General features: G+C 50.7%; 1 protein-coding gene across 1 annotated transcript in view; it reads left to right on the plus strand.

The window, feature by feature from the left end:
* Window positions 1–25,867, plus strand: part of LRRC75A (leucine rich repeat containing 75A) — a 43,199-nt gene that overhangs the window by 10,429 nt on the left and 6,903 nt on the right. Inside the window, exons 2-3 of the mRNA XM_084822893.1 lie at window positions 11,478–11,606; window positions 22,342–22,454. Of these exons, the coding sequence (XP_084679019.1) occupies window positions 11,478–11,606; window positions 22,342–22,454 (242 nt within the window). The remainder of the gene's footprint in view (window positions 1–11,477; window positions 11,607–22,341; window positions 22,455–25,867) is intronic.

Below are 25,867 nucleotides of genomic sequence, written 5' to 3' on the forward strand. Positions count from 1 at the left end.
CAGATTCTGCACAAAAAGGATGGATCTTACTTCCTTTTAAGAAAGGAACTTTTCATTTTAAAATCTTCCAAACAGAAACAATAACACATTTGCACACGTAAAGCAAGGAGGGAAAATAGTCCAAATCTGCCGCAATGACCTCCCCTAACATTTATTTGAGAACTTAGCAGCTCTACTTGGGGTTCGCAGCTGAAAGGTAAATTGCCCACTCAGGTCAGACACACTTTGTATTTCTCTCCAGTGCTGGAGAGAGAGAATTTGCCAGTGATGGCTAAAATGGGTGTGCTGCTGAGCCCATTGCTTGGCTGGTAGCTGGTTTTCAGTTCAGCCTTGCCTAGCTTTATACTGTTCCCACTGAGGAGTGAGGGGTGGGGGGCATCAGTGTACTAGAGCAATTTGGGTTGGGGGAGTGATGCTCAATGCTCATATCAATACCCAGATAGAAATAGGGGCTTTGGATTTTTGCAGAAGCATGACAAGATCCAGAAGTGTTTGCAAAGACTTAATGCAACAGTGCATTCCCTCCCCCCGCCCCCCAGCCTCTGCTTGACCCTAAGTGATTGCCAAGAGCCTGTGGATGGGGAGGGGAGGTCAAGGGGGAGGCCCCTGACATTTTTTTAACCTTTTTAAAAAAAATTCTTTTTCTGGTAATACACACTTCCGTACAGTGGGACTCTGTTGTTAACCTCCAGTGAATAGAGGACAAAGCACAGGCTATTCCAGTACAATCAGAAAGTTAGAAACATAAAGGGAATAGAGACTATGGAAGGACAAGACTCTCCAGTGGTGGTGACCTGCAAGGTCTCTGCCGTGTTTGTTTTCTTGCCTGAGATCAACACGGCCTACACCTGCAACAAGTGCAAGTTGATCATGCTGCTGGAAGAAAAAGTAAGAGGACTGGAGTGGCGAGTGGCGACCTTCCAGGGAATAAGAGAACGCGAAGAGTTATTGGACAGAACGGTGGAACTATAGCAGCAAAGCGAAGTACAGAAGCCAGAAGAGCAGCAGGAAGCTGAGGCAGAAGAAGAAAATGCTGAGGCAAGGAAAAATGAAGTAGAGGATACTCCTTTATCAGGAGGGCTTTAAATTGAATCCTACGGGGAAGGGAGACGTAAAGTTGGGGGTAACAACTGACAAAGGCTCATGCACCACAACGGAGAGAACAGCTCTAATAGTGCCCAATAATAGTCTTCAGAAACATAGGAAGAAAGCCAGACTATGAAGCACATGGTCTTCGATGTCTATATACTAATGCCCAGAGTATGGGAAACAAACAGAACGAACTTGAACTCTTAATACAAGAGGGAAATTATGACTGGATAGATGTAACTGAGACTTGGTGGGATGACTCCCATGACTGGAATACAGCAATTGAAGGATATAACTTGTTCCAAAAGAACAGGAGGAACAGAAAGGGAGGTGGGGTTGCACTATATGTGAAAAGTACATATCTCAGCACAGAAATACAGGAGGATGCGCTTGGTAGCCCCATCAAGAGCATCTGGGTTAAAATAAATGCAGCAAAGAATAAAAGGAGCCTGGTGGTCGGAGTCTACTACCGGCTACCCAATCAAGGAGAAGATGAGGATGAAACTTTTGAAAAGCAAATAGGCAATGTTTCAAGGAAGCATGATATAGTAGTAATGGGGGACTTCAGTTTCCCCAATATTTGTTGGGAGACAAATTCTGTAAAACCTGGCCCTCCAAGAAATTCCTGACTTGTGTAGCTGATAACTTCCTCCCACAGAAAGTGGAGGAAGGAGCTAGAGGATCAGCTATCCTTGACTTGATCCTAACCAACAGAGATGACTTAGTGGATCAAGTAGCAGTTATGGGAACTCTGGGGGAAAGTGACCATGTTATACTTGAGTTCATGGTTCTAAAGGAAGCAAAAGTCGAGTATAACCAAACCCGTACCCTGGATCTTAGGAAAGCCAATTTTAATAAACTCAGAACAATGATCAGTAAGGTCCCATGGCAAGCGGCTCTAATGAGAAAAGGAGTCCAAGATTGGTGGGAGTTAAAAAAAAAAAAAAAAAAGGAAATTCTCAAGGCACAATTACAAACAATTCCAACAAGAAAAAAAGGCGGAAGACAACAGAAGAAGCCAATGTGGCTTCACGACAAGCTTAGAGATGACCTGAAAACAAAAAAGGACACATACAGGAAGTGGAAGGAAGGCCAAGCTACAAAGGAAGACTACAGGCAGGCAGCACAGAATTGCAGGGATGGCATCAGGAAGGCTAAAGCTGAGAACCAGCTGAGGTTAGCGAGGGATGCTAAAAGCAACAAAAAGGCTTTCTTCAGGTACATGCATAGTAAAAGACAGAGGAAAGAAATGGTGTTCAGCTTCTAAACAAGGATGGCAAAATGACAACAGATGACAAGGAAAAGGCAGAAGTGCTCAATTCCTACTTTGGCTCAGTCTTCTCCCAAAAGAGGGTCTATGACCCCCCTGGCAAAGGCGAAGTACAGGTTGAAGGGGCAGGATTGCAGCTTGAGATCGATAGGCATATGGTCAAACCTAATGACTTTGAATGAGTTCAAATCTGCAGGGCCAGATGAACTGCATCCTAGAGGAATAAAGGAACTGGCAGAAGAACTCTCAGAACCGCTGTCTATTCTCTTTGAGAAATCATGGAGGACGGGGGAAGTGCCAGATGACTGGAGGAGGGCTAACGTTGTCCCTATCTCCAAAAAGGGCAAAAAGGAGGAACCTGGGAACTATAGACCAGTCAGTCTGACATCAGTCCCTGGGAAAATTCTGGAGCAGATGATAAAGCAATCCATCTGTGAGCACCTTGAAAACAATGCAGTGATGACTTGAAGCCAACATGGATTTGTCAAGAACAAATCCTGCCAGACGAATTTGATCTCATTTTCTGATCAGGTCACCTCCCTTGTGGACTGTGGGAATGCTGTGGATATCATATACCTCGACTTCAGCAAAGCTTTCGACAAAGTGCCCCATGATATCCTGATGAGCAAACTAGCTCAAAATGGGCTACGTATATGAAACAACTATCAGGTGGATCTACCGGTGGCTACAGAATCAGACTCAAAGATCTCAAATTATCAATGGGATCTTCTCAAACTGGGGAGAGGTAACGAGCGGGGTACCGCAGGGCTCAGTCCTGGGCCCAGTGCTCTTCAACATTTTTATTAAGGACTTGGAGGAGGAGGTGCACGGAATGCTGGTCAGATTTGCAGATGACACAAAATTGGGCGGGATAGCTAACACCCTGGAAGACAGAAACAAAATTCAAAGTGATCTTGAGAGGCTGGAGCGCTGGGCAGAAAACAACAGAATGATATTTAATAGGGATAAATGCCAATTTCTGCACCTAGGAAAAAGAAACCAAATGCACAGTTACAAGATGGGGCATACTTGGCTCTACAGTCGAGGAGGATCTTGGAATTATTGTCGATCACAAGCTGAAGATGAGCCAACAATGGGATGTGGCTTCAAAAAAGGCCAATGCTTGCAAATTACCTGAAGTATTATTTCCCCTCTACTGTCAAGGGCTCCTTGGAGGGCTCTCTCAGTCTAATCCAGTAGCCAAGTCCAGACGCAGACAAAGGGATTCTTTGAGCAGGGGGTTGGACTCGATGGCCTTGTAGGCCCCTTCCAGCCCTACTATTCTAAGATTCTGTGATTCTATGGCAAAGACTTTGAGCTCATTAAAAGGCCTGGAGAAATAAAAAGGCCTTTGCCTAGCACTGAAAGGCGTCAAGGGCAGGAGTGCCATCTGTGAGGAAGCGCTCCTTCCTCAGTGATCTCCCCACAGGGGCACCCAAAGGAGGGCCTCAGATGGACAGACGTTTGGAGGGAAGCTACCCTAGACCAGCTCTGCCTTGCTGGTAGGCATCTGGCATCACTTGTGGCTCTGCCTTTGTGGCACCCTTGCAACGGTACTTCAGCAGCCATCGAGTCCAACCCCCCTGCTCAGTGCAGGAATCCAGGTCAGAGCATCCCTGACAGATGGCCATCCAGCCTCGTCTTGAACGCCTCCAGTGTGGGAGACCCCCCACCTCCCTAGGTCATGGGTTCCACTGTCGTATTGCTCTAACAGTCAGGAAGTTTTTCCTGATGTTCAGCCGGAATCTGGCTTCCTGTCACTTGAGCCCATTATTCTGTGTCCTGCATTCTGGGATGATGGAGAAGAGATGCTGGCCTTCCTCTCTGTGACAACCTTTCAAGGACTTGAAGAGTGATCCCCTTCATGGATCACTGCCTTGTTGTGGCGAAGGGGCTTGCGTAACTCAGTGAAGCCATAAGCTATGCTGTGCAGGGCCACCCAAGATGGACAGGTCATGGCAGAGAGTTCTGACAAAATGTGGTCCACTGGAGAAGGAAATGGCAACCCACTCCAGTATTCTTGCCAAGAAAACCCCATGGAACGTATCACAAGGCTAAAAGAGATGACGCTGGAAGATGAGCCCCTCAGGTCGGAAGGTGTCCAGTATACTACTGGGGAAGAGCAGAGGGAATTTCCAAGTAGCGCCAGAAAGATTGAAGCGGCTGGGCCAAAGCCGAAAGGACACTCAGCTGTGGATGTGTCTGGTGGTGAAAGGAAAGTCTGATGCTGTAAAGAACAATATTGTTTAGGAACCTGGAATGTCAGATCAATGAATCAAGGTAAGCTGGAGGTGATCAAACATGAGATGGCAAGATTGAACATCGACATCTTGGGAATCAGCGCACTAAAATGGACAAGCATGGGCGAATTTAATTCAGGTGACCATTATATCTACTACTGTGGGCAAGAATCTCTTAGAAGAAATGGAGTAGCACTCATAGTCAACGAAAGGGTGGGAAAAGCAGTACTGGGGTACAATCTCAAAAACGATAGAATGATCTCAGTACAAATCCAAGGCAAACCATTCAACATCACAGTAATTCAAGTCTATGCCCCAACCACGGAGGCCGAAGAAGCTGAGGTTGATCGGTTCTATGAAGACCTACAACACCTTCTAGAACTAACACCAAAAAAAGATGTCCTCTTCATCATAGGGGATTGGAATGCTAAAGCAGGAAGTGAAGAAATCACCGGGATAACAGGCAAGCATGGCCTTGGTGTTCAAAATGAAGCAGGACAAAGGCTAATAGGGTTTTGCCAAGAGAACACGCTGATCATAGCAAACACTCTTTTGCAACAGCACAAGAGGCGACTTTACACATGGACGTCACCAGATGGTCAATATCGAAATCAGATTGATTATGTCCTTTGCAGCCAAAGATGGAGAAGCTCCATACAGTCAGTAAAAACAAGACCTGGAGCTGACTGTGGCTCAGATCATGAGCTGCTTGTCGCAAAAGTTTGGCTTAAATTGAAGAACATAGGGAAAACCACTAAACCATTCAGGTATGACCTAAATCATATCCCTTATGAATATACAGTGGAGGTGACAAATAGATTTAAGGCATTAGACCTGATAGACAGAGTGCCTGAGGAACTATGGACGGAGGTCCGTAACATTGTTGAGGAGGCAGCAACTCAATCCATCCCAAAGAAAAAGAAATGCAAGAAAGCCAAGTGGCTGTCTGATGAGGCTTTGCAAGTTGCTGAGGAAAGAAGGGAAGCGAAAAGCAAGGAAGAAAGGGGAAGATATACCCAACTGAATGCAGATTTCCAGAGAATAGCAAGGAGAGACAAGAAGGCCTTAAATGAACAATGCAAAGAAATCGAGGAAAACAACAGAATGGGGAAGACGAGAGATCTCTTCAAGAAAATCGGAGATCTCAAGGGAACGTTTTGTGCAAAGATGGGCATGATAAAGGACAAAGAAGGCAGGGACCTAACAGAAGCAGATGAGATTAAGAAGAGGTGGAAAGAATACGCAGAAGAACTATACAGGAAAGATCTGAATGTCCCTGATAGCCATGATAGTGCGCTCACTGAACTTGAGCCGGACATCCTAGAGAGTGAAGTTAAGTGGGCCTTAGGAAGCATTAGTAACAACAAAGCTAGCGGAGATGACAGTATTCCAGCTGAGCTATTTAAAATCCTAAAAGATGATGCTGTTAAAGCGCTGCATTCAATATGCCAACAAATTTGGAACACTCAACAATGGCCACAAGACTGGAAAAGGTCAGTTTACATTCCAATGCCAAAGAAGGGCAATGCCAAAGAGTGTTCAAACTACCGTACAATTGCGCTCATTTCACATGCCAGCAAGGTGATGCTCAAAATCCTACAAGCCAGGCTTCAGCAATATGTGAACCGAGAACTACCGGAAGTACAAGCTGGGTTTCGAAGAGGCAGAGGAACTAGAGATCCAGTCGCCAACATTCGCTGGGTCATGGAGAAAGCAAGAGAATTCCAGAAAAACGTCTATTTCTGCTTCATTGACTACGCTAAAGCCTTTGCTTGTGTGGATCACAACGAACTCTGGCAAATTCTTAAAGTGATGGGAGTACCAGACCACCTTACCTGTCTCCTGAGAAACCTGTACGAGGGTCAAGAAGCAACAGTAAGAACCGGACATGGAACAACTGATTGGTTCAAAATTGGGAAAGGAGTACGACAAGGCTGCATATTGTCGCCCTGCTTATTTAACTTATATGCAGAGTACATCATGAGAAATGCCGGGTTGGATGAATCAGAGGTCGGAATTAAGAGTGCCGGGAGAATTATCAACAACCTCAGATACGCAGATGATACCACCCTAAAGGCAGAAAGCGAAGAGGATCTAAAGAGCCTCTTGTTGAGGGTGAAAGTGGAGAGTGCAAAAGCTGGTTTGAAACTCAACATTAAAAAAACTAAGATCATGGCATCTGGCCCCATCACTTCCTGGCATATGGAAGGGGAAGAAATGGAAGCAGTGACAGATTTTATTTTCTTGGGCTCCAAGATCACCGCAGACAGTGACTGTAGCCATGAAATTAAAAGACGCTTGCTCCTTGGGAGGAAAGCTATGGCAAACCTAGACAGCATAGTAAGGAGCAGAGACATCACCTTGCCGACAAAGGTCCGTCTAATCAAAGCTGTGGTTTTCCCAGTAGTAATGTATGGCTGTGAGAGCTGGACTATAAGGAAGGCTGAGCGCCGGAGAATCGATGCTTTCGAACTGTGGTGCTGGAGAAGACTCTTACGAGTCCCCTGAACTGCAAGGAGGTCAAATCAGTCCATCCTAAAGGAAATCAACCCTGAGTGCTCATTGGAAGGACAGATAATGAAGCTGAAGCTCCAATATTTTGGCCACCTAATGCGAAGAGAAAACTCCCTGGAAAAGACCCTGATGCTGGGAAAGACTGAAGGCAAAAGGAGAAGGGGACGGCAGAGGATGAGATGGCTGGATAGCATCACTGATGCAACGAATATGGACTTGAGCACGCTCCGGGAGAAAGCGCAGGACAGGAAGGCCTGGCGTGCTCTGGTCCACGGGGTCACGAAGAGTCGGACACGACTGAACAACAAGCCTTTCAGTGGGCAGGCAAGAGCCTCCCTCCTAGCCAGGGACTTGGGCCATGCCTGGCTGCCTCCTCACCCCGAAGCCTGAGGAAAAGAGGGCCACTGAGGAGGTGGGGGGAGTGGACCTGAGGAGAGGCGCCCCCCGGCATGGATTGCCCCCCATGCGGAGTGGGGAAGCAGCACAGTGACTGCCCCTCCCCCACATCCTGGTGTGCTTGGGAGCGAGACAACGCAGCCGCTTGTTCACAACACCTCATCCTACGCCAGATGCCACTTGTCTGTGCCCCGTGTGGAAAGGGCTTCGCAGAGGAGCTGAGGCCTAGCAGTAAGTGTGGTGAAACGGTTCTGCCGGTGAGCCGGGGGCTGGTATTTGGGGCGGGGTCTCCGTCTACCTCCTCCCAGTGGAGAGTGGGAAGCAGCAGCAGCCCATCATGGCAGCTGCTGGAGCAATTCAGGAGCTTAGAGAATTCCTGAACTTTAGACCGAATATACGACTGACCCACCCACCCCTGCCTCCTACTCAAAAAGGACAACTGTCCTCTGCAGAGCAAAGCAGAGAAGCTTTCTGCACATTTCTCCTCAGAGAACTAGGGAATGGCATGCTCTCAAACCTGAGGAAGATGTTCCAGAGGAAACAATATTTGATCGGGTTGGAGGTAAAGTGAATGAGACCTTCGCACTTGAATTACAGAAGCCAGTGTCATTTCCAGCTCCCCCCCCAGCCACCCCCCAAATAAGGTGGCAGACCCCCACCCTCCTCCCTGGTGGCAGCTCCAACTCGCTGCTGCCGCCCTGCAGAGCGCAAGTGTAGTTTGGCAATGCGCTGCATTTTTACTGGAGAGATCTGGGTAGTGATGCCTGCTTGCCCCTGGGGTGTTCTGGTTGGTTTGGGGGAAATTATTTTTTCCCCAATCTAATTAACCTCTGAATCGCAAGGACACAGATAAGTTAAATAACATCATCTTCAAAATAATTATATTTTTGTTCTTAAAATTGATGTTTCAGAGGATATATTTGATAATGACATGGTGTCCTCATGGGGTAAAGTCTTTCAAAAATACCGTAACGCTGGATATTTCCTTTAAAGGCTTTAGCCATATGATGTTTTCTTGGATCTCTCTGATTCAATTCTCTTTTTGCCAGGTCTTTTTGCTAAAGGTCCTTCTAAAAACTTAAGGAGAGAAGACATTTCCCAATTCAAGGAAGCTGATGTGGTGTCCTACCCACATATTAGTATATTTTTCCTCATCTTCTGAGAAGAAAAGAAATAGGAGGAGGTTTTGAAATCACTCAGATACTTGGTGCAATGATTCTTGACCTCAAAATGAGGACTCTTCAGCATTCTGTGCAGGACCTCAAAATGATCAGTGGTCAGTCAGTAGTTGATCGGTGGGTGCAGAACCCTTGCTGTTTCCAAGCACCAAAGGCAGTTTTGTTGCACTTCCTAAAATTGGGTTTCTGTCCTCTAACACCAGCAGATCATCACAGTGCAAGGGTCCCCAACCTTTTTGGGTCAGTGGGCACATTTGGGATTTTGTTCATAGCTGCTGGACAACCTTCATTGGGTCGTGGGGTTTCAACTTCCATTGTGGCCAATTGGATAGGAGATTGCATTACTCTGGCATCAGTCCCATGGTCATTTCCCACAGAAAAGCATGGCAGCTTTTGGTTGATGTAGCCTCTGAAAGGCAGTGTCTAGCTCAGGCTGGGGATGAATGGCTTTTCTACATCCCAAAGATATAGACTGCCCCACCCTTGAACCACTGGGAAAGGAAAATGTGAACTTACCATGAATTTCCATTCTCGGGGATTCTAAGGGGGAGTAGTCCTCCCTAAGCCTAACCTTTTGTTAGCCATCGCAGTGGCTCTTATGACCACTGAAGCCAGCTCTGTTGCCTGTGGATGGGATTCCCTCAGGGAGTAGGCTCTCCCTTTGGCAGTGTCCAGTGCCCTCCACAGTTCAGGTCACTGCTCTTGTGCCCCCCCAGCTTCTCTTCGTAGGGTTTTATCAAAGTAGGTAGTGGACCCTTTGGCTGAGATGTGCCACGCTCAGAATGTGTCTCCGGGGCCATTGAAGCCTCACCTGCGGGACAGTTGTGCTCTTTCCTCCTTTTGGAGAAAAACACCTGGGGAGCTGTGGCCTAGGAAAGGACTGCAGTCTCCCTTCGTGTCCCCAGAGCCTGGCCTGGCCTCTGCCCCTTGCATCACGGACAGATCAAGGGAGGCTGGCTTCTTTCCTTCTGCTGACAGGAACCAAGCGCAGGCACGTCCTCTTGTTCCTGAACCTCCTCGTTCCTAAAGGGGGATGCCGAACGGCACTGCAGTTCTTTCACTTTGGACTGTTCTCGCGACCTTCACGGTTAGGGTTCAAAGAAGTGACACCAGCCCAAGCTTAGGGAATGCTTCAGGGCTGGGGTGAGCGACGTGTGGCCGTCTTCGAAATTGGGGGCCAAACTAGGCATGACGAGGTGGGCATCTGTGTTCTCCTGCTGGGGCAAATAGCAGCCTTGCAGCAGGAGTGATTTTCATTGGGAAATGTCTGTGAGGGGGAAAGGGCGAACCCCCAGCCCCCATTACACAGTCTCGATCTGGATTGCATTCCAGACAAGACAAATGCACTCCTGGTCAGGAGGGAGACAGATTCTGGAGTAGGGATGGAGTTGTACCCCCTTGAAGAAGCAGGGTTGCAGGCTGGGTGGGGATGGGGGTCCCGGATTCAGCTTCCCACCTGGATGACCAGTCGCCAGGAGTGCCTTTGTCCAGCTTAGGCTGGTGTCCCAGTCGTGCCCATTCCTGAAGCAGTCAGACCGGGCTATGGTAGCACGTGCCTTAGTCACGACAAGATCAGATTGCTGTAATGCGATCTCCACGGAGTTACCTTTGAAGAGTCTTCAGAAGCTGCAGTTGCTCCAGAATGCAGCGGCAAGGATACTGATGGGCGTACGTCCATGGGGCCGTCATGCTCCATCTGTGCTATAATGTCTGTGTTGGTTAAAAAATTGCTTCTGGGCACAATTCAGTGTGTTATTGCCTTTAAAACCACAAATGGCTTGGGTCCAGGATAGCTGAGGGATCGCCTCCTCCCGTGCCATTCAGGTGCTCCCTAAGGTCAGGAGGAGAGAGTCCTTCTGTGTGTCCCACCCAGGTGGAGCCTCAGTTGATGGCAGCAAGACACAGGGCCTTACCAGTGGCTGCTGCAATGTTGTGGTACACCTTGTCCCATGAAGTTCAGGTGGCTTCATCTCTGAATGTCTTTTGTTGGTGGGCAAAGTCATATTCTTTGTTCTGGCAGGCTTTTGCCTGCTAAGTATCTGTTGTTTTATGTAAAGGTTACATTTTATTTGTGTTATCAACCTTTGTTGTATTTTTATTTGTATTTTATGATACTGTGATTTTAAATCGTTGCAAGCTGCCCTGAAATCTCTAAACAAATAGGCGGGACAGAAATCTCTAAACAAAGTCATGCATAATAAATCACGCCTCTCGCCCCACCCCCATTTGCAAAGGTTGATGGGTTTGGCCCTGAGCTGTGTGTGGCTGACGCTGCCTGCTGCTCAGCGCTCCCTTAATGCCTGTTCACCCGTCTGTCACATGGGGACCTGCAGCAGAGGGGCCAAAGTCTGTCCTGGGGTGTCTGGACTGGCAAGGGGAGGAGAAGAGGCAGTCCTGGGACTGCCTGTTTGGGCCACGAGCCTCTGGTTGTCCATTCGTTTACATGTCCTCCCGTCTGGTCGAGTGGTATGGCTGCTAGAAAGGGGGCCTTCCAGCTGAGACCCTCCTTGAGTCAAGTAGTCCCCTGGCCCATCTGGTTTCAGTTCCACCTTTGCAATACTGCCAGCCCCAACGGATGGGTGGGTTGAGTGAGCCCCTAGCCAGCGGCTCTTCCTTGTGTGACTTTCCGTGTTGGGGGAGTCTCAAACCCTGAAGAGCCCCAAGGCTGGGGTGGGGGCTGTGGGTGTGTTTGCAGGGCTGTGCCAGCCAGCGCCAGCCAGCCATGACTGAGGTAGACGCCTCTGAGGTGCCTGCCTGTTCAGCTTGTCTCCTTTGCCCTCTCCTCTGCAGGATCTGGGGATGGAGTCCACCTCGCTGGACGATGTCCTGTATCGCTACGCCAGCTTCAGGAACCTCGTCGATCCCATCACCCATGACCTGATCATCAGCCTTGCCAGATACATCCACTGCCCCAAACCGGTAAGCGCTCCCTTGCGGCATGATTGGATTCACGGTGGGCTGCTTGAAGGGAAAGTGTGACTGTGGGGGCGGGGGGGTAGCTGCTGGCCCCTTCTCAGATGCCTTTTGTGGGTGCCTCCCCAGAGAGCTGCCCGCAGCTGGCCCTGCCCTGTGCACTGCCTGCTGCCGGAAACCCAGGGACTGGCTCTGGGCTCTGAGTTACAGGACATCTGGCCAGGCTCAGGTACCCGCGGTGAGGGAGGCGGGGCAGAAGGGCTGAGTATGTCATGTCTGTGCTGCTGAGGTCTGCAGTGGCTGTGACTGGCTGGGGCAGAGCAACCTTGCTGGGAAAGGTCAGTGGTGGTGAAAAAGGCAAAGCCCACGTTCCTATAGGACAGAGTGATTAGCACAAGGGAGGAAAGGCTACTAGCCACGATGGCTCGGAATGATGCCTCCCTGCTCTCAAAGGCAGATGTGGGGAATGCCTGGCAACCATTTGCCTCTCTCGGGCATTTTTCTGGCTCGTGCCACAGACAAAGAAGCCTAGGCTCACCCTCCTTCCATTTGCGCCAACTTTGTAGTAATTCCTGTATGCTTTTACAGAATCGTTAAACAGCCAAAACATCCAGGAGAGACTGTCCATGTGGGAATCAGATCGAGGAGCTGGAGTGTGATGTGACCTTCAGCCCCCGGCCACCCCATTCTTGAGCAGAGCAGAGGTTTTAAATTTTTTGTCAGGAGCCAAGTATTACCTGCCACTGTGACCCTGTGATGTGCTCATGCCCTGTGCTTCGTATGGGATTCCTCTCTCTGGACAGCCCCTGTTTGCGTCCTGTAGCGGACTTAAATACAGATTTTCACAGGATTCAGTTGATGCTGCCTCCAAAGGAAATTCGGATAGCCCTGTCAGGTTTCTGGGTTGCTCTGTGATGGAGGGTGTGTGTGTCATCTTTTGTAGTAGCTGTTTTGCTTTTCTAATGTGGGAGAGGGACGCTTAGGAAGGCTGTGGTCCCCTTTGTGGTGCTGCAGCTGCTCAGTGCCCCCTTTGGGGCTTGCTCATTCTTGGATTGCCCCTTCCAGATGCTTTTCCTACAAGTCACAGCCTCTGCTTGGATGTATTGCCCACCCCCATTGCTGTGGTCACTCAGTGCTGTGGGGAAAACACTCTGCATGTGCTCAGGGGTGTTTTTTTGGCCAGTATAAAGCAGCATTCCAAATATTTCTCAAGCAGTGAATCATGTGGTTGAAATGAAGGCTGTGATCACAAATAATGTCTAGAGCTGAGCCTGGGTTGATTTGAGCCCTGTGCATTAGCAGAACGTCTGGAACAGTGAGAGAACACAGACTGAAAAGGCCAGCTTGCAGGTAGGCAATGTTGAACTGGGATGCAAGGACCATAAAAAGTCCCCCTATTACATACCTGTTTTGTTTTCAAAACAGTTTCACGTATCTCTTGCATACAGTTTCCAGGGTATTTTCCAGAGTTACCTGCTCTTGGGGCGCCTGGGTTTCCAAGCGCAGGTGGCTGGTTGATTGACAGCCTCTGCCTCCAGCTGAGAGGAGCGAGGGATGGGGCAGATTGGGGCAGATCCTTCCTCAAGTAGCTGCTGCCTCCCTTGGACGCGTCTGCAGTCACACAAGCTTCCATGTTGGTTGTGCATTCCGGGGCAGGCTGTGTGCCCAGCATGGGATTGCAGTCGGGGGAGCGGGGGCTGTGCGGTTTCTCCTGCCCCTCATCTTTAAGCAGGCACATGCTGTCGAGGGACAGTTGCCTCCCAGTCCAGCCAATATGGCCAACAGGACCTCCCCCCCAAAAAAAATATGTTTTGGGGGTCTAGATCCTATGGATGCTTCCTGCTTCACAGGAGATGCTGTTATGTGGTTTCTATCTGTGGTGTCAACACAAAGAGGTGAAAATGAGGCAGCTGCTGTTTCATGGACCAAGCAATCGGCTCCCCTTGTGACATGCAGCACTGCAATGTTTTATTGATGTATTGCGAGAGTAATTGCCATTTGAGTTCACTTCATTTAATAATGTAACGGAGGGATGAGATTAACTGCATAGATAGGAAGTGTATTGATTTTTTCCCCTTTTGGGCAAATTTTGTTTTTCTACACTTGAGTAATGGCAAAAGGACCCTTCCCTTTTCCTGACTGCAGTGTATGCAGACGACAGGGAGGGCTGGAGCCTTCCAGAGCCTGCGAACCTGGTGGGCAAGCACATAAACCACTCAAGAGCAAATTGAATGTGGGCGAGATTAATTCCTTAATAAAGGAGATGCACTTGGGATCTCTGCCGCGGAGGAGGAGAGGCGGCCCGGGTGTGGGGCTGGGGCGCACGGCAGCGAGTGCATGTCCTCCAGGAAGTGGGGGGCACGCCGAGCCACAGCAAGCGATGCAGCTACGTTGCTGATGAATCCCAGCTATTTCCAAAGCAGAAATGCTTCCTAATTGCTTGCTTGATAATTTAAAATGCACATGTTTACAGCTGGATACAAAACAAATAGAATTTCTTAATTTTAACCCTGTTTTTAGTTGTTCGGAAAATGGCACGTTGTACGTTGTTTACGTCATACAGAACTCGCCGTTTGCTCGTTCAGATGGCGACTGGAGGCTAAATGCACACGACACAAACCACAGACATTTTTATTTCAACTGTTGGATTTCTGTGTTAATGCAACTGCCCTGAACACGGTCACTTGCTGGCAGGCCGAGTGAGACTTTAGAAGCTCTCAAGAACAGGTTCACAGCGTGAGGACAGTGCAAAGGGCGGAACTTGGATAGCGGGATTATTCAGAGCTAGGCTCGGAGAGCTCCTGAGTGACACTTCCTGGAGCCTGCGAGGGGCGCGCGCGAGAGCCCGGGGCGGGGCGGGGGCCCCCGGCTGCATCCAAAGTGTGGAACATAGTCTCGCCCCATGAGGTGCGGGGGACCCTCCCTCCCTTCCCTGCTTTGCTCCGGTTGCTGAAGGCCATTTTATTCCAGCTGGCTTTTGCTTCACGTGACGGACTATGTTCCTGTTTCAGCTGTTAACCCTGCCTCCTTGGTTGGTTGATTTTATATTGGCGTTCTATGAAACTGTCATTTGTAAATGTTGTAAGCCACCCTGAGTGGTACTTTTGCACTAGACGGGCGGGATAGAAATGTTTTGGTAAATAAAGCAACATCTGGGAATGTGTTTTGGAGGGATCTCTCCGCCCGTAACGAGCAGCTCATGAGCTCCCTTCCGCCCGACCAGCGTGGCAGCTTCTCTTGGCTGAGAGGTGGGGTTGCACTGCAGGTAAAAGTGGCCTTTCTAGCTCTCCACAGCACTGCCTGCAATGCATTACTTACTGAATTTTTCCGCATGCTTCATCCAAGGAGCTTTGAGTGGCAGTTCAGTCTCCCAGCAGCTGTGCAAGGTAGATTTAGGCTGAGGGAGAAGTGGCTTAGCTGCCTCAAAGCTGAGCAGGGAATAAATTTGGGTGCACAAACATCCCCTGGCATTATGCTTGTCTCTCCTCACCCCACCCCGGCATGCAGTGTGGGAAAGGGCAGGAAAGAGGCAGAATCTGACTGGGCAGGGTTAAGGTGGGCAGCTGTGCCAGTCCCCGTCCCCCCCCGAGTTCTGTCTTGATTGCTGCAAACGTCCCCCTCATAAAATGGGTATAAGACAAATTTTAATGAACCAGCCTCTCTCTGGACATGGGTCAAAGGGCTGCATGCAGGTGCCCTCAGGCAGTTCGTGGACCAGGTGGGAAACGGTGGCCCACGCAGGCCTCTGTGCTCGCGTGTGTGCCTGTGTGGGCGGTGCTGTCACTGCTGAGCCTCCTGTAGCAAGAGTGGCCGTGGCCAAAGGCCCCCTGAGGAATTCTTTGGTTCTGCCCTGAGGCCTTCAAAAGCTCCAGTCCTTTTCTCCAAAGCCTTAACTCTTCCTGATCAGGATCTGGCCTCACAGACATGATCCACAGTGCTACCTGCATCTGGTCCATATATTTTTGTGTAAAATAGGTCATCATAAATATTTCATACAACCTCATAAAGAATTCATGCCGGAATTCAGTGGGGGGCCGACCTGAATAGAGTAATTAGCTGTTTTCCTGGGGATGGGAGGTGGGCACAGGGAGCCTAGCAGAGCCCCCGCCCCTGGTGCATCTCTGCAGCTCCTCTGTTGGGCTGAGACGCTGCCGCCGATGTCAGGCACTGCTTCTGAGTGGAGTCCAGGAAGCTCAGTACGCACTGGCAAGCAACGGATTCCCCAGTCCAAGGCAGCCATCGGCCCTGCGAACCTGGAAATTCATTCTGGCCACAGAGCATGTGTTTCTGGGATATAGGACATAATAAAGAGTGTGCTTCTGGGCATGAGCAGAGTGCTTTTCTGATTCCTGGGAAGCCACAGCCATACACTCTGAGGGGCAGCTCAGAAGGGCTGGCTGTCCTGGGGATTCTAGAGGGCTGGCTTATGGAAGTGATGTTCCTGGGCCCAGGGGACGCATGCCCATGGGAGGCCGACTGGCAGAGGCGCTCCAGAGACTACTTCCCAGCCCCGAGTGGGCCAAGAGAAGCGCTGTGGCTCTTGAGGCCCTCGGGCAGCTCGGTGCCCCACGCCGTTTTCTGCCTGCTGTTGGGCACAGGGGAAGGTCACCCAGCAGAGACCAAACGTGAGCATCTCCGCCCACCCAGCACAGCTTCTGCACTCCACCCAGCCATCAGCGGCCCGCGGGCAGAGTGAGCGCGCTGCAGGAAGAGACAAACCGCCAGGCCAGTGGCAAAGGGCAGAGTCTGGGTGGGCGACCGTCCTTCCCAGCCCTGAATAGGCCAGGCAGCCAGACTGGATGGATGCCTGGGGTGTGATGGGCTGTGGCTCTTCAACACGGAGGTCCTGCCATGCCAGCTGCCGTCTGCAGTTGTACTTCCAGAGGGAAACACTGAGACAAAGATGTGAGGCAAGGTGGGTATATGAGCCCACCCTCAGGCATGGTGGTTGCCCTGTCAGCTTGCCCTCGGGCCTCAGTGCCAGATGGGTCCAAAATGAGACCTCCCTTATCCATGATTTAATAGATCTGGCTTGCATAACCGAGACCTGGGTGAGTGAGCAGGGAGGAGTTGGTCTCTCTCAGCTCTGCCCACCGGGGTACTTGGTTCAGCATTAGGGAAGGCTTGAGGGTTGGGGAGGGGGTTGCTGTGCTCTATAGGAATTTGATCTCCCTGTGCAGGCTCCATGTCCATCTGACTTCTGGTCTGGAGTGTTTACGCTTTGTGTTGGGTCAGCGGGACAGATTGGGGATTCTCTTGGTGTACCGCCCACCCTACTGCTCAACAAACTCCCTATCTGAGTTGATGGAGGTGGTCTCGGTTGTGCTGTTGAGATCCTCCAGACTGTTGGTTCTGGGGGATGTCAGCATTCATGTGGAGGGCACCTTGTCTGGGGCGGCCCAGGATTTCATGGTCTCCATGACAGCCATGGGATTGTTCCAACTTTAATCTGCCCAATGCAGGTAGCGGGACACTCTCCTGAGCTGGTTTTCTCAACAGGTCATGGAGATAGTGATCTGAAGGTGGGGGACTTTGTTTCGGTCCTTTTGTCACTGTCAATCATTGCCTGCTGAGGTTTAGACTTACGGCAGCTTTCCCCCTCTGCAAGGGTGGGGGATCTATCAAAATGCTCTGCCCCCAGAGGCTAATGGATCCAAATGGTTCTAAGAGGGCTCTGGGGAGGTTTCCAGCTGATTGGGCTGGCTCTCATGTCAAAACCCTGGTTGATCTGTGGAATGCAGAAATGGCCCACGCGGTTGACGTGATTGCTCCTGAGCGCCCTCTCCTGAGTAGAGCTCGTACTGCTCCATGGTATACCCCAGAGCTGAGAGCGATGAAACAAAACAGGAGACAGCTTGAGTGCAGATGGAGAAGAACTAGCTGGTGCAATTGAACACTGGTGTGTGCCTTTGGCAAGGTATATTCAGGGGCAGTGAGGGCAGCAAAGAAGCAACATTTTGCTGCCTCTGCTCAATCTTCCATATGCCGCCCAGTGGAGCTTTCAAGGTGGCCTATTACATGCTGGCTCTAAGGACACTGTGGACCCATCCATGGCCCACTGTAACTCATTTGCTAGGCGCGTCCAGAATAAAATTTCTTACATCCACCAGGACTTAGACTCCAGTGTTACAGCAGATGAATTTGGTGAGGTATCCAGAGCACAGCCCTGTCCAGTTTCCTTGGATGAGTTTCAGTTGGTTGGGATGTTGACAAGGTGCTTGGACAGCTTCGTGCAACCACTTCCATATTGGGCCCTTGACACTCTTGGCTTATAAACACTGGCAGGGAAAGAACAGCTGGCTGGGCCAGGGAGGCGATTAATGCCTCCTTGCGAGAGGTGGTGGTTCAGGGCTGCCCTGAAGAGGTAGCGGTGGCACCACTCCTGAAGTGGTCCCCTTGAAAAGGCAGAGGTGCTCAATTCATCCTTTGGCTCAGTCTTCTCCCAAAAGAGGGTCTATGACCCCCCTGGCAAAGGCGAAGTGCAGGCTGAAGGGGCAGGATTGCAGCTTGAGATCGATAGGCACATGGTTAAGGAACACCTAATGACTTTGAATGAGTTCAAATCTGCAGGGCCAGATGAACTGCTTATCAATTGGACCTTCTGAAACTGGGGAGAGGTAATGAGTGGGGTACTGCAGGGCTCAGTCCTGGGCCCAGTGCTCTTCAACATATTTATGAATGACTTGGAGGAGGAGGTGCAGGGAATGCTGATCAGATTTGCAGATGACACAAAGTTGGGCGGGATAGCTAATACTTTGAAGACAGAAACAAAATTCAGAGTGATCTGGATAGACTGGAGCGCTGGGCAGAAAACAACAGAATGACATTTAATAGGGATAAATGCCAAGTTCTGCACCTCGGAAAAAGAAACCAAATGCAGTTACAAGATGGGGGATACGTGGCTCAACCACACTACAAGTGAGAAGGATGTTGGAATTGTTGTCGATCACAAGCTGAAGATGAGCCAACCATGTGATGTGGCTGCAAAAAAGGCAAATGCTCTTTTGGGCTGCATTCATAGAAGCATAGCTTCCAAATCCCGGGAAGTACTAGTTCCCCTCTACTCAGCACTGGTAGGCCTCATCTGGAGCACTGTGTCCAGTTCTGGGCACCACACTTTAAGAAGTATGCAGACAAGCTGGAGAGGGTTCAGAGGAGGGCAACAAAGATGATCAGGGGACTGGAAACAAAGCCCTGTGAGGAGAGATGGAAAGAACTGGGCATGTTTAGCCTTGAGAAGAGAAGACTGAGGGGAGATATGATAGCACTCTTCAAGTACTTGAAAGGTTGTCCCAGAGAGGAAGGCCAGCATCTCTTCTCGATCATCCCAGAGTGCAGGGCATGGAATCATGGGCTCAAGTGACAGGAAGCCAGATTCCGGCTGAACATCAGGAAAAACTTCCTGTTAGAGCAATACGACAATGGAACCAATGACCTAGGGTGGTGGTGGGCTCTCCCACACTGGAGGCGTTCAAGATGAGGCTGGACAGCCATCTGCCAGGGATGCTCTGACTTGGATTCCTGCATTGAGCAGGGGGTTGGATTCCATGGCCTTGTAGGCCCCTTCCAACCCTCCTACGATTCTATGATTTTACCTGGGCTTGGAAAACCTTAATAATTTTATGCCTGTGCCAGTGTTCCTTCCCTGGTCAAGGTCCTTGAGCGGGTTGTTGCCAACCAGCTCCAGACACTCCTGGATGAGACTAATTATCTAGATCTGTTTCAGTTGGGGTTCAAGCCGGGGTTTGGCATGGAAACAGTCACCCTGCATGATGACCTGTGTCAGGAGGGAGACGGGGCGTGTGACCTTGTTGACTCTCCTTGATCCCTTGGCGGGTTTCGATGCCATCGACCGTGGCATCCTTCTGGGACGGATGTCTGAGCTGGGAGCGGGAGGCGCTGCATAGCGGTGGTTTTGCTCCTCCTTGGAGGGTCGGCTGCAGAAGGTGGTGCTTGGGGGATATTGCTCGGCACTGTGGATTCTTCAGTATGGAGTTCCGGGGGCGGGGTCGGTTTTGTCCTCCATGTTATTCAACATCTGCATGAAACTGTTGAGTGCGGTCATCTGGAGTTCTGGAGCGTACTGTCGTCAGTATGCTGATGACACTCAGCTCCATTTCCTCTTTTCATCTTCTTTAGGTGAGGCTGTGGATGTACTAAATTGGTGCCCTACTGCGACGATGGACTGGATGAGGGCTAATAAACTGAAACTCAGTCCAGAGAAGACTGAGATGCTGTTAGTGGGTGGTTCTCCTGACTGGATGGAGGGCACTCAACCTGTTCTGGATGGGGTTACACTCCCCCTGAAGGAGCAGGTCCATAGCTTGGGGGTCCTGGAGCCCTCCGTCACTTGAGGGTCAAGTAGCCTCACTGGCACGGAGTGCCTTCTCCCAACTTTAGCTGGTTGCCCAGCTACGCCTCTATCTGGAGAGGATAACCTGGCTTCAGTTGTCTATGCTCTGGTAACCTCCAAGTTAAGATTACTGCAACGCACACTACGTAGGGCTGCCTTTGAAGATGGTTCAGAAGCTGCAGCTTGTGCAAAATGTGGCGGCAAGACTGATAACGGGGACAAGATGGTCCAACCATATAACAGTTCTGACCTGCTTGCACTGGCTGCCTGTATGTTTCCGAGCCCACGGGTTGGGACCACTGTACCTGATCGAACACCTCTTCCAGCATGAATCAACCCATACACTATGCTCTGCATCCAAGGCCCTCCTCCGGGTGCTTCCTCTGAGAGGTTCGGAGGTGGCAACAAGGGAGAGGGCCTTCTCAGCGGCGGCCCCCCATTTGTGGAATGATCTCTCTGACGAGACCCACCTGGCACCAACATTATCATCTTTTCAGCACCAGGTTAAAAGGCATTTGGCAGGGTATAACAAGTTATTTTAAAAATCAGGCCCTGGATTGTGTCTAGCTTTAAATTGCTTTAGATATATGTTGTCATGCTGTGTGCTATCTGATTTATGTCCTTAAGTGAATGGTTTTTTATACTTTATATAATGTATTTTAATGATTTTTAATTTTTGTGAGCCGCCCAGAGAGCTTTGTCTATGGTGCTGTATAGAAATACAATAAATGAAATGAGTGGGGTGGGGGGCACTGGCGCTGGGTCTTATCCAGAGTGCCCCTCTATCTTGGCTGTGTGAGTTGCATATCTTGCACAGCAGGTCCTGTCTTGAATTAAGTTTCACTGAGCAAGACGGAGGCAGGGTATGATGTGAAAGGAACGGGATTCTGGCGGATTGGCACAGTGTGTGTGTGCTTGCCGATGCTGAAAGCCAAGTGATGGCCCTAGTTGAGATGGCTGGAGAAGCAGGATTAGCATTTGGCAGGCCACGGTGTGTGGTGTTCACCGTTTGCTTTTGACAGGCAGTGGACTCTTGTGCCGGCGTCTGAAATGGGGCAGGGGATGCCCAGGCACGCACCGCAGACTCTGGGCATTAAGCAGAAGGGGGTCTGAGGGGACCGATGAGACACGGCAACAGCGGCATCAGAGTCTGAGCAGCAGAGGATGGTGAGGGCTGATGGCAGCCTGGGGTGGGCAGGCATTTAATTCCCTTGGGCAGAAACCAGCCCAGTGCCAAGAAGCAGCATGGGCTGCCACCTCCTTCAGCAGGCCTGCTCTGCCCTGCAACACAAGTCTTTCCCAAATTGTTTTGTTCTGCAGGCTGGCGCTTTGTGCCTGTTCCCTCCACCCAGACTTAATTTCTTGGGAGTGGCTAGCTTGAGCTGTGACTTGTGAAAAGACGTCAGGTGTGAGAAACAGCCAGGCCAAACTTTGTGCCTCCTGGTTCACTGCTAAGGCTGTGGGCCAGAGAACGTCCCCAGCCGCAGCACATCATGCAAGCTAATTTGGCTGCAGGGGGCTGTGAGTTGACGCCGGAGTGGAGTGGGACAGGCCAGGGGTGGCCTGAGAAGGCTCCGGAGCGGACCGCAGGGCTCAGCTGGGAATCTTCCACGAGGCCTCCCGCAGAGCAGAGCTGGGCTGAGCGTATCCCTCCTCCTCACCCCCATTCCTCTGTTTGCATTGCGGGAGGTGGAATGGAGCCGGAGGAGCACAAGGCCGCCCCCTTCTCCCATGTGACGCTCTGCGCAGGGGTGGCGAAGAGCTAGGTGGGCAGACCAGTTCTGAGGGGCTGTTGCCACAGGAGGATTTGTCTGCCGGTCCCTCTGAACATAGTGGTTTCATGTTTTAAGACCGCAACGTGCTGCCTGATCCCCAGTGCTGCCTGCCAGTTCTACGCTGGGCACATCCTGCTGGGGCTGAGAAGATCAAAGACCATGTTCCACACTCTGGGTAGATTGCGGGTGGGGCGGCACTGGCATTGGTGGGGGGAGGATGGACCTGCCACATCGGCTGAGGTGACCCTTGCAATGGGTTTGTGAGTATTTCAGGCAGAAATGGGGCGCTGGTGTGTCGCATTTCTGACCAGCCTACGAGAGAGCGAGGCTTCTTGTGATGCTTGGCGGGGGGGGGGGGGGGCCTTTCCAGCTTCATCCCCCCTCTGCTGTCAGTCAGCTGAGAACTGGGTGCTGGCTTGCACCGGGCGAGGCCTGCTTGGGAGGCCGCCGCCGGGGCCCGCTGCAGAGGCTGCGCGGTCTCGCCCTCTCTCCTGCCTCCGCGTGCCAAGGTGGCTTCTCGAGGGCAGCAGCGGCATGCTCCTCCAGGCTGCCGTGTCCCGGCTTCTGTCTGTGTGAATGACCCACGCACCTGCCTGCCTTCCTTCCCTTGCAGGAGGGGGACTCACTGGGGGCCATGGAGAAGCTCTGCAGGCAGCTGACCTACCACCTGAGCCCCCACTCGCAGTGGCGGCGCCGGGGCATCGTGAAGAGGGAGCCACAGGCGTGGTAAGTGAGAGCGGGGGCCGGGGGGCTGGCAGCCTTCTCGGCCGGGGCCTCAGCGGTGTGTTGGAGCCCTTGCAAACGTGAGGCAGGGGAGCGCTGGCTGTGCAGTATCCAGACTCTGTGCAGAGGTGGATTAGTGAACGTACAAGGGGAGCGCTGCGGGGTGTTTAGTTTCACATCCCTTCCTGTTAGGCAGAGCGTGTGTGTTCTGGTGAATGCTTAGGCCTCGACAGGGCTGCCGTTGGGAAACGGAGCAGCTACTCTGTTGGCAGACAGAGGGATCCTTCAAAGGGCTGGGCCACGGATGCCAAGTGGAGGTGGAGCAAACAGCCGGGCTGTGCTCCCCTGCTTGGGTCCCTTTCATGCTTCCCTTCTGCCAGGAAGGTGTCCTCTGCTGCGGTGCGTGGCCATGAGGAGCTCTCGCTGCTCAAGGTGAGGCGGCTTGGATATGCCCCCATGCCCCAGCTGGCTAACAACTCTTCCTGCAGGCCCTCTTCTTTCCCCTGATGTGGATGATCAGCTGTACAACCGGGAGGCTCCCCTCCCTCCCCAGTGCTGCTGAGGCATCACTGGAACAGCCCTTGCCAGACAAGGCGGCCTTGGACGGGCCTCCTAGCCGTCTCCACCTGCCTGGCTCCCTCCATCTTAGCTGGAGCGTGGAGTGGCTTCTGGCTGCCTCGTGTTCGGTGACAACTTGTCCCTACCCCACACAAGCAGCAATCCTAGGCATGCTTACCTACGAGTGAGTCCTACTGACATCAGTTGGATTTACTTATGAGTAAAAATGGATAGAATAGGCTGAAATATGTAATGTAATAATGTAGAATAGGCTGAAATATGTATGTAATAAATCATTAGTGCCCTTCCTTCACTTTTTGGGGTTGCGTTTTCACATTCTTCCCATCGGTTTTGGTTCTACCCTATGAAGAAGCAGAAGCAACCTGCTCCATGCAGTGTGTGGCAGCCTTTCCTCACTCTACCACCAGGCTCAACAGGCACAACTCCTCCCACCTTTCCTCCTAGGACTTGGTCTCCAGGACCCTCTTGCCATCTTCATCACTCCCCCATGGAAATCTTCCAGTTCATCAATACACTTCTTAAGCTGCAGTGCCCAGAACTGAACACAGGACTCCGGATGAGGGAGTCTGATCAGAACAGAACCATTCCTTCTTGCCACTGGGGCTCCGTACTTCTGTTGATGTGACCTAGAATTGCATCAGCCTTTTTAGCTGCTGCATCACAGTGCGGACTCATGTTAGCTTCTGGTCTACTAAGACCCTGAGACCAGCCTTTCCCAGCCACATGCTCTACAACTCCCATCAGCCCCAGCTAGCATGGCATGGGTCAGGGTTGTTGGGAGTTGTAGTCCAAAACATCTGGAGGGCATCACGTTTAGGAAGGCTGTTCCAGACCCCTTTGACATGTGCTGCTCTCAAGCCAGGAGTCACCTATTTTGTAATTGTACATCTGATTTTTTCTGCCTACATCTATAACGTTGATCTCTCATTTTTTTTAGTTTGGGCCAGTTCTCCATCCTGTCAAGATAATTTTGAATCCTGTTTCTGTCTTCTGAGGCATTAGCTATCCTCCCAGTTTGGTGTCTGCTGCAAATTTGATGAGCACCCCCTTATTCTTTCATCCAAGTCAATTATTAAGATGGTGAACTACACTAGGCCCAGGACAACACCCAGCAGAACCTCACTTGTTCCCCCCAAATCACCGCCTCCTTGCTGCACTCTTGGGCAGGTGAGTGGGGAACATGCTCCCCACACCTTTTTTGTGGGGCATGGTTCTGTCCAGATTTGGAGGTAGAAGCAGCTCAGGGCCCCCCATTGCAGCTGGATGAGTGACTGGTTTTGAGTCCATAGCTCTGGGTCACACTGGATGTGACATTAACAGCCTTTTAAAATAGTCTCTTTTGTTTCAAAAACCAGCTGTGGGGGCCTCAATCTGGATTGGGAAGGGGTTCATACCTCCCCCACTGTTTGCTCTACTTTTAAAGTATGTACTTTTTAAAAATCAAGGCAAATGGGAGCTAAGATGGGTGTGTGTATGCAATTTTCAACAGAGAAATGGAGTGGGATTAATCCTCTTTTCTGCTTCACCATTGTCCAGACTGGGGTCCCCATAGCTGTTTTTGAAAAGAACACACTGTTTAAAGCACACTATTTAAAAATGCGCTTCGGGTCACATCTAGTTTGACTGTATTGCGCACCAAAGACGGTGAACTTTGGTCAAGCAGGCAACAAAGGCTAGACCAGGCAGTCTGAAATTTTGTCATGCTGAGCCTCCATTTGCCAAGCAAAATAAAGGACTTTGACCCAATGGGGATATTTAGTTTAGTCACTGATTTTTAAAAAGAGATTTATAAAGGCAGCCCTTGCCCTTCCTCACAGCTTCTGTTCTTCTTCCATGCTCCAGCCAAATTGCAGTCAGAGAAGTCTCTCTGGGCCTGCTGGGCTTATGCAGATCAGCTGGGCTATGCCTGTGTGTGAGAGGAGGATGGATGGATGGATGTCACAGGAATGCTGTTGTTGCCTATGGTGCCTCTTGAATGGAGGGAGTCAGTGGTCCCTGGACAGATAAGGAAACAGAGGCACCAAGGACTCCTTTTACCCAGGCAAGGTTGACTTTTCATTCAGTTTTGTAAGCACCTCAGTTCTTGTTACTCTCCAATGTTGCGCTGCAAAATTAAGGCTTCCATGCCAGTCTGTAGAGGCAAATGTGGCTGGTCTGTTGCTTTTGTGTGTTGAAATGGCTCACTTCCTGTGTCCAAACTCTGGTTGTGTGTGTGTTGCAGCACATGCTTTTAACCTTGGGTGTCATGCCACAGAGAGGAAGGCCAGGATCTCTTCTCGATCATCCTAGGGAAGTAGTGGGCTCTCCCACACTGGAGGCATTCAAGACGAGGCTGGACAGCCATCTGCCAGGGATGCTGTGACTTGGATTCCTGCATTGAGCAGGGGGTTGGACTCGATGGCCTTGTAGGCTCCTTCCAACCCTAACATTCTATGATTCTATGATCCCAGAGTGCAGGACACGGAAGAATGGGCTCAAGTCACAGGAAGCCAGATTCCGGCTGGACGCTAGGAAAAACTTCCTGACCGTTAGAGCAATGTGACAATGGAAGCAATTCCCTAGGGAAGTGGTGAGCTCTCCCACACTGGAGGCATTCAAGCTTCCTAGCTGAGCAGAGCAGAGCAGAGGAAGCTGCTCCAGCTGGTCTAGGGGCTGTACAAGCAAGCAGGCTCCTAGAGAGCGAGCAAACAGGGAGAGCAAACAGGGAGTTTGGCAGGGGAGGTCCCTAACAATTTTTTTTTAAGTCCTTTTTTTTTGTAACACACACTTCTATACCAGTGGGACTCTGTTGTTAACCTCCAGTGAATAGAGGACAAAGCACAGGCTATTCCACTACA

The sequence above is a fragment of the Heloderma suspectum genome, chromosome 16, assembly GCF_057233095.1.
Source record: "Heloderma suspectum isolate Gila_16-S chromosome 16, 16-S_ref, whole genome shotgun sequence".
Lineage (NCBI taxonomy): Eukaryota > Metazoa > Chordata > Lepidosauria > Squamata > Helodermatidae > Heloderma > Heloderma suspectum.